The sequence below is a fragment of the Mus pahari genome, chromosome 16 (assembly GCF_900095145.1).
Source record: "Mus pahari chromosome 16, PAHARI_EIJ_v1.1, whole genome shotgun sequence".
NCBI lineage: Eukaryota > Metazoa > Chordata > Mammalia > Rodentia > Muridae > Mus > Mus pahari.
In genome coordinates this window covers 9,840,656-9,849,928 of record NC_034605.1, presented here as the reverse complement: position 1 = coordinate 9,849,928, position 9,273 = coordinate 9,840,656, and the positions used below count along the sequence as shown (strand labels likewise).

At 43.0% G+C, this 9,273-nt stretch overlaps 1 protein-coding gene across 1 annotated transcript in view; it reads right to left on the bottom strand.

The window, feature by feature from the left end:
* The window catches only part of LOC110333790 (aldo-keto reductase family 1 member C21), a 21,894-nt gene extending 16,788 nt beyond the window's left edge, over positions 1 to 5,106 (bottom strand). The window contains exons 1-2 of the mRNA XM_021215505.2: positions 4,942 to 5,106; positions 2,541 to 2,724 (exon numbers count right to left, since the gene is read on the bottom strand). Coding sequence (XP_021071164.1) covers positions 2,541 to 2,624 — 84 coding nt within the window. The 5' untranslated portion in view covers positions 2,625 to 2,724; positions 4,942 to 5,106. The remainder of the gene's footprint in view (positions 1 to 2,540; positions 2,725 to 4,941) is intronic.
* Positions 5,107 to 9,273: the final 4,167 nt, after the last annotated feature.

The window sequence follows — 9,273 nt, the reverse complement described above, 5'->3', positions numbered from 1 at the left end:
CCAGGGATGCAGGGATGGTTTAATATATGGCAATCCATCAACGTAACCCACTATAGAAACAAATTCAAAACCAAAAACCACATGATCATCTCGTTAGATGCTGAGAAATCATTTGGCAAAATCCAATACCCCTTCATGATAAAAGTCTTGGAAAGATCAGGAATTCAAGGCCCATACCTAAACATAATAAAAGCAATATACAACAAACCAGTAGCCAATATCAAAGTAAATGGAGAGAAGCTGAAGGCAATCCCACTAAGATCAGGGACTAGAGAAGGCTGCCCACTTCTTCCCTACCTATTCAATATTGTACTTGAAATCCTAGCCAGAGCAATTCGACAACTAAAGGAGATCAAGGGGATGGAAATTGGAAAGGAAGAAGTCAAAATATCATTATTTGCAAATGATATGATTGAATATATAAGTGACCCTAAAGATTCTACCAGAGAACTCTTAAACCTGATAAACAGCTTCACTACAGTAGCTGGATATAAAATTAACTCAAACAAATCAATGGCCTTTCTCTACACAAAGGATAAACAGGAGGAGAAAGAAATTAGGGAAACAATACCCTTCACAGTAGTCATAAAAAATATAAAATACCTTGGTGTGACTTTAACTAAGGAGGTGAAATATCTGTATGACAAAAACTTCAAGTCTCTGAAGAAAGAAATTGAAGATTTCAAAAAATGGAAAGATCTCCCATGCTCATGGGTCGACAGTATTAATATAGTAAAAATGGCTATCCTGCCGAAAGCAATGTACGGCTTCAATGCAATCCCCATCAAAATTCCAACTCAGTTCTTCACTGAATTAGAAAGGGCAATTTGCAAATTCATCTGGAATAATAAAAAACCTAGTATAGCAAAAACTATTCTCAACAAAAAAAGAACCTCTGGGGGAATCACCATGCCTGACCTCAAGCTGTACTACAGAGCAATTGTGATAAAAACTGCATGGTTCTGCTACAGTGACAGAGAGGTAGATCAATGGAACAGAATTGAAGACCCAGAAGTGAACCCACACACATATGGTTACCTGATCTTTGACAAAGGAGCAAAACCATCCAGTGAGAAAAAGACAGCATTTTCAACAAATGGTGGTGGCACAACTGGCTGTTAGCATGCAGAAGAATAGGAATTGATCCATTCTAATCTCCTTGTACAAAGCTCAAGTCTAAGTGGATCAAAGAACTACACATAAAACCAGAGACACTGAAATATATAGAGGAGAAAGTGGGGGAAAGCCTTGAAGAAATGGGCACAAGGGAAAAATTCCTTAACAGCAATGGCTTGTGCTGTAAGATCAAGTATCAACAAATGGAACCTCATAAAATTGCAAAGCTTCTGTAAGGCAAAAGATACTGTCGATAAGACAAAGAGGCCATCAACAGATTGGGAAAGAATTTTTACCAATCCTAAATCTGATAGGGGATTTATATCCAATATATACAAAGAGCTCAAGAAGCTGAACTCCAAAAATTCAAATAACCCCATTAAAAAATGGGGTATAGAGCTAAACAAAGAATTCTCAACTGAGGAATATCGAAGGGCTGAGAAGCACTTGAAAAAATGTTCAACATCCTTAATCATCAGGGAAATGCAAATCAAAACAACCCTGAGATTTCACCTCATATCAGTCAGAATGGCTAAGATCAAAAATTCAGGGGACAGCAGATGCTGGCGAGGATGTGGAGAAAGAGGAACACTCCTCCATTGCTGGTGGGATTGCAAGCTTGTTCAACCACTCTGGAAATCAGTCTGGTGGTTCCTCAGAAAACTGGACATAGTACTACCGGAAGATCCAGCAGTACCTCTTCTAGGTTCCAACTGATAATAAGGACACATGCTCCACTATGTTCATAACTGCCCTATTCATAATAGCCAGAAGCTGGAACGAACCCTGATGTCCCTCAACAGAGGAATGGATACAGAAAATGTGGTACATTTTCACAATAGAGTACTACTCAGCTATTAAAAACAATGGATTTATGAAATTCTTTTTTTATTATTTTCTTTATTTACATTTCAAATGCTATCCCAAAAGTTCCCTATACCCTACCCCAGCCCTTGCTCCCCTACCCACCCACTTCCACTTCTTGGCCCTGGCCTTGCCCTGTGCTGGGTCATATAAAGTTTGCAAGACCAAGTGGGCCTCTCTTCTCAAATACCAAGCATTTGTCATTGTCATAGCATTTGAAATGTAAATGAAGAAAATATCTAATAAAATAAGTTAAAAAAAAAAGACCAGTATGTTTGAGAGTGGTAACTCTGAAATATTAACATCCAGAAAAAGAAGACAGGGAGTCACTTACTTAGCCCATACTCTTCAATTAAAATGAGATATTTAGTCAAACACAAAGCAGAGCACCATAATAAAGGGCTCACACTCTTTATCAAAGAAACTTTATTGCAATAATAGCTTTCCCAGTTGACTTTTAAAAAGCACCTGAAAGTGAGTGACTTTACAAATCACACAGAGTTACACTCATTCTGATTCTATTTCTTCTGGACCCTCAACCCTGGGAACTCTGGTCTTACCTTTGAAGAAAGAGCAGTACCAAAACCCAGTACTGGAATGAAGTTACCATCATTCAGTTCCACACAATGATGTTTAGAGTTCATCTTTCACTCGTCAAGATAAGCTGGCTCAGCTTGATGTTTGCCTTCACAGAGCACTTAAGTAATGAGAGCTCCTCTTCTGATTTTCTGGTTAATGTATTATCTGTCGTGTGTGGGAGTTAATTTGTTTACACAAGTTAGAATAAAATGATATCCAGTTAGTTTATTTATAAGAAAAAAATCACTGTGTTCCTTTTATTGAAAATGGACTTTTTTATACAATGAATGCTGAATATTCTTTTCCCTCCCTTCAGTCCTTCCTACCTACTCTCCCACTCAGATCCATCCCCTGTCTCTCTTCCATTAGAAAACAAACAGGCTTCGAAAGGAATATAATATATAAGATATATAATATATAAGTATATTATTATATGTTATGTATAACTGTGTATAATATAATATTATATATTATATAATTTTATAACATAAGAATGGATAAAAACTAACACATTGGAATAGGGCAAGACAAACAGAAAGAAAAGAATAGAACAAAAGGCACAATAAATATAGATCCAGACCCACTCATTTGCACACTCAGAAGCATTCACACATACATACAAACATGTATCATAAGTTATACATGACATATACTATATACATAATAACAATTTAAAACAAGGCACAAATGACCTCTACCCCAGCAGAAGCCAGCTTAGCAGTGAACACAAAAACTTCTGGCAGGAGCCACTGCAAGAAGAAAACAGGTGATGGAGAGATAAGAATGATGAAGGAGAGATAGTGGAGTGGTGCACTCATGTCCTGTGGAGAGAGGTAGAACTGGTGATGTGACAGCAGTGACAGGTGAGAAAGAGGCCTAAAGTCAATAGTGGATCAAGTCATTGGGGTAGACCAGATGGTATGCACCAGCAGCCCAGTGCTTAAGCAGATACAAACTCAGCTATCACTCAAGCAGCTTGGCCAGGGTTTCACTCTACATCTGGACAATGATGGAGATATGACATGAGAAAGAGTCCACTTTGTAGGTTAGATTTCCTAAAAGGACCATCGCTGTGTTCTGGGATTCTACTGAGGGCCATAAGCTGGTTAGTGGCACTGATGTGGTTCTAGTCTGGGTTGATGTCTTAGGAGCATGTTGTCCTGTGACAACATGCAGATGTCCATAATCTTTGGTGTGGCTTGAGTCCGTGTTGATGTCCATGTGCTGTGCTGTCCCTGGAGACCATATTGATGTGAATGGCCTATGCTGCCACCTGAGATAGTAGTGATGACCAAGTCTGGCCTGATGATGAGGGCCATGTCTGGGTCCAAGGTCCTCCTACAACTGGGGTCTGAGTTGATGTACATTGATGTCAATACCTGCAGCTACATGAACTGGGTTCCCAAAGGAAGACCGGGGTTGCAACTGTGGGAGAAACTGTGAGAGAAATAACAAACCAGGACAAAGTTATCTGATCAAGGCCAATGTTTACTTAAGAGTCTGAGCTTATATGGGGGATCCCATCCCCCACTGTTGGGAACAAAGAAGGGGGGCCAGGGGAAGGCCCTGGGGAAGAGGGGGAAGGGAAAAGGAGCCCAACTTCCGGCCAGAGTTCCTGTGCTCTGGGGAGGCACACATAGGTGTTGGAGGGCTGCCGGGTTCTTTCCACTCAGCCCTGGATGGGCATTGCCTCTGACCCACTGGGCGGGGGTGGAGAAGGGGCATCTCCTGACCTGGGGACCCCAGGGCCACACCCTGTAGCCCCAGGGTTATAGGAGAGAGGGATGATGGAAGAGGTTTCCAACACTGACCAGAGTACACAACAGATCTTGATGGAGTAGAGACTCTCTGTGGTTTAAGAGCTTTATTATAGAAATGCAGGGAAAAAAGAGGGAAGGTAGAGAGAAAGAGATAGAGAGAGGAGAGGAAAAGACCAAGAGAAAGGAAAGAGGAGAGAGAAGTGAGAGATGTGAGAGGACAAAGGAGTGAGAGTGTAAGAATGGGAGAGCAAGTTGGGGTCTGAACACCCCTTTTTATGGTCTTCACTGTTGCTAGGTAAATGGGGAGGAGTTTAGCCTGAAGGTCAGAAGCTCGGGCCATTGCTTACATGACTACTGATCATGCTTCTCTTGTGGTTTAGGAGTCATCTTGTTATCCCAGCCTGTTCATCTACATACAGAGTAAAAGGCTTGGTGAGATTTCACAAGGCTAAAGCTGAGGCAGTGAGCAAGCCTGTTTGATCTTGTCAAAGGCCTCCTGTTGTGTCTCAGTCCATTCAAATTCACCGCCTTCTTTAGTGAGAAAATGAAGCAGGGCAGTGAGGGTAGTGAATCCAGGTATCTATAACCTACAAAACCCAGCCATTCCCAGGAATTCTCTTACCTGGCAGGGGGTAGGTAGTCAAGGTCGGAATCTGGGTCACCGTCTTTTTCCCGGCCTCCATCAGCCATCTCTTTCCGTCTCTCAAGGCGTATCTCAGATACATGACTTTGGTCCGGGACAACTGGGCCTTTTTAGCCAACTTCTGGCACCCAAACTCACCCAGTTCCGCCAGGAGGTTTTTAGTCCCTACTGACATTCTTCTTTGGTGGTAGCAGCCAGCAGCAGGTCATCAACATATTGCAAGAGGGTCACTTGTGGGTTAGTAGCCCTAAAAGAGGCTAGATCTCCATGTAATGCCTCATTGAATATAGTAGGGGAGTTTTTAAAACTTTGTGGCAGCCTGGTCCATGTCAATTGTCCGGTAACTCCGGATTCTGGGTCTTGCCACTCGAAAGCAAAAATGGGCTGGCTAGAGGCATGTAGTCTTAAGCAAGAAAAGGCATCTTTTTTATCTAAAACAGTATACTATTTTTTTCTCTGGTGGCAATGAGCTGAGTAGATTATATGGATTTGGGACAGTGGGATGTATATCCTGAATCCCTTTGTTGACCTCCCTGAGGTCTTGTACTGGTCTATAATCTCTAGTTCCAGGCTTTTTGACAGGAAGGAGGGGGAAATTCCGGGGGGACTGGCATGGGACTAGGATGCCAAGCTGTAAGAGACTCGGAATATGGGCTCTGATTCCTTCTCATGCCTCTTGACTCATTGGGTATTGTCTAACGGCAATTGGAGTGGCATCCGTTTTTAGTCCCACCACTACCGGGAGTACTTGCTTCGCCATTCCCATTCCCCCTGTTTCTGCCCATGCTTGAGGAAAAACCATCAGCCAGCTTTCAATGTCTAAGCTGGTTTGTGTTGGGGCTTCATGTAAGCGATATTCTTCCTCTGTCCCTATAGTTAAAATAATGGAAGTTGGGGGTATTCCCCAGGAGACTTCTAGTCCACCAGACATAAACCTGATTTGGGCCTTTAATTTAGTCAATAGATCTCTTCCCAGTAGCAGGGCAGGATACTCAGGTATCAATAAAAAAGAATGGGTCACTTGCTTTTTCCCCAGATCAACAGTTCTAGAAGTTGTCCACGGGTAAGTCTTTTGACCTGTAGCCCCAATTACAATAGTTCTTTCATTTTTTGGTTTCCCTAAAGGTTGCTTTAAGACTGAGTATTCAGCTCCCATATCCACCAGAAATTCCACTGGGGTCCCCTCCACTTTTAGGGTTACCCTAGGCTCAGGGAAGGGGTCCAAGCCCCGTCCCCGTTAATCATCATCTTCTCCCGAAGTCAGCACTTTTGTTTTGAGGTATTTATTTTTCTTCTTGGGGCATTCTCTAGCCCAATGCCCTTTTCCCTTGCAATAAGCACATTGATCCTTATCCAAGGGTCATGCAGGTCCATGGTTTCAGGCACCGAAGCCTCCTTCAGGGAACCGCTTGTTGCCCTGGTAGCCTGGCTGCCTTCCTGCTCTATTTCTTTCTCCCACAACTGAGGCCAGGATTCTAGTCAAATTTCTTTCCTGCCTGCGATCCCACCTTTTTTCTCTTAATTCAGCTTTTTTCCCTTTCTTTCTTTTCTTCTTCTGTTTCTCTCCTATGAAAGCCAAGGCCACTGCCTCCTGCTATCCCTCTGAGTTTGGGTCGAAAAGGCTTCCATGAGTTGTTCCAAAAACATGGACAGGGGTTCTACAGGGCCCTGAAGTACCTCTCTTACCCTATCCAAATTAGTGGGGCATCTTGCTGCCCCTTGGAGGTCTGCCACAAGAGCCTGGGGATAGATGGTCAGTCACTCTTTACCTGCCGCTGTGTTGAAGTCCCAGTTAGGATGATCCAAAGGGAAATCAGCATCTATTTCATTCGGGAGGGTCATGGGAAACCCGTTGGGGCCAGAAACATTTTTCCTGGCTTCATGGAGAATCCTCTCTTTTTCCTCAATAGTGAAGACCTGTAAAAGTTGCTGACAATCATCCCTGGTGGACTTATGTGAAAACATGAGCGATTCTATCAGTCCAGTTAGACTGGTGGGGTTCTCTGAAAAAGGAGGGTGGTTAGTCTTATAATTATATAGATCAGCCGAAGAGAAGGGCCAATACTGGAGGGGCTGAAGATTGGGCAGACCCACAGGGGGCCCATATGTCCTAAGCGTGAGACTGACAGTAGAGTCAGGTCCTTCTGGATTAAGAGCGCTGCGGCTCCTAGTTCCTGCCGCTGGTCCCGCTCCCCCCCTACTCTGTTCCACCTCTGGTCTTGTTCCCTCCCCACCCTGATCATGGGCCGGTATGAGGTTAGGGGGAGGGTGTTGAGGTTGGGGATAAGGCAGGAGTGGGATGGTCCATTCAGAGGGCTCCTAAATTTCAGGATAGATCTTAGGAGGAGCAGTGGGCTTGTTAGGCTCTGTTTTGGGTGGAGTCTTTGCTTTTGGTTTGTTACCCGCGGAATTTTTGAGCTCCAGAACTCAGCAGTCTGGCTTACGTTTTCGAACCCAAGGTTTGACCCAAGGTGGAGGATCCTGGACCAGGTCCTGCCATACAATGATGCATGCTTGTTGATCGGGATGCAACCCTGGTCCTTCCTGGAAAAGAATTGCTTTGATCTCAAAAATTATGGTCAAATCAAAAGTGCCTTCTGGCAGCCAGCCAACACCAAATGCTGGCCATTTCGCAGCACAAAATGTCTGCCATGGTTACTTTTTGATTTCAACAAAGAGATTATGAGCCCTGGCTCCAACTTCAGCCCAGTTGTCCAAAGTCAGACTCAGGGGAGTCGTCACAGTCTGTCCCATTATCCAAGTCATGAGAAACACAAAGGACACACTAATCAGAATAAGACACAAACTAACAACTGTCCGTTTCCACTTGGAGGACCAGAACCAGAGAAAACTTCCAGATGGTCGTAGAGGCAGGCAATATCTCCTCAGGAGAAGGGTTACTGTGTCATTCTCAACCTTCAGACAGGACAATGGTCCCTCCAGGGTCGGGGCATCCCCAAAACAGAAAGTAAACTAGAAAAATACCAGAATAAAAACCAAAACCAATTCTGAGCGGCACCACGTGCAAAGATTAAACTAATGGAGACAAACCAGAGGACAGAGAGAGACAGAATGTCACCTCCAAGAGGGTCTTTGGAGCTTGAGGGTGGTTGCAAATCCCAGACGAGTCCCCAAAGATGAAACGGGGGGATCCTCACTCAAGTCTCAGGATGACTTGACACCCAAGAACTCAAGAGATCAATCTTGATGCAAACAGCAAGAGGTTAATTTGGGAAAGGCCAGTGCACTGGGGACAACTCGTATCCCATGCAGGGGTAGAGAAGTTGATCCCGAGCTCCAGGGGTAAGGAGTTTATGAAGGCAGAAACCGTAAACACCTGGCATTGGGCTATAGCATTTGGCAAGCATAACGGGTTCAAGGAACAGTTAGAGCATTCTGTACAAACATTTCCTAAAACAATGGGGCAAGTTAAACTTCTACTTTGTGGTTAGTACATCCTGGAACACTGGGGCGAGTTAAACTTTTACTCCCTGCCATTAGTGAGGTCTATTTTGGACACAAGTTTAGGACAAGTCTAGGGGCTTAAATAATTTTTCACTCTCAGGATCTTTCACTCTCACCATTGTCAGGACACTCAGTAACCTCACAGGTCAGCCTGGCACATGAATCATTCTGGCAGCTGGAATACTGCAGCATTCTGTGGAAAAAACACAAACATGTCCTCTTTCTGATCAGGATCTGCCATATGCCAATAAGTGGATCCTTCCGCCTCACCTAGGCATGAGTGTGCCTAGATTTAGGATACTGTAAGGCACTCAGCAAGGAGTTCTTTGGTATCAAAATTTTAAAATTTTAAAATTTAAAATGATTTAAATAATATGCATGGGGATATAATTCCCCCTTTTTTTGTTTTTTAAGGAGATACAGTTTTAAAGTTTCACAACACCTTGTCCTCGCGAAATATAAAAGATCCCAGTAACATGGGTAACATTAAATTGTTGACAAAATATCTCAAATACTTGACTGTAATAGCCTATTCCATTATCTGTTTTAATCTCATTTGGAACACCAAGCATATAAAAAAAATTAACATAGGCAATGATGAATTACACTTTTAGTTGCCTCTCTTGTTAGAGCAGTTGCAACTAGAAAGCCTAAAAAGGTATCAATAGTCACATGTGAATATTTTATTTTTCTGAAATCAGAAATATGAGTATCCATTTGCAATAAATGATTAAGCATAAGTCCTCAAGAATTAACACCATTATGTGGAGCAGGTAGAAACTGAGGACACTGAGAACAAGTCTTTACACATTGACATGCACATTCTCTAAAAATTACCAAATTATT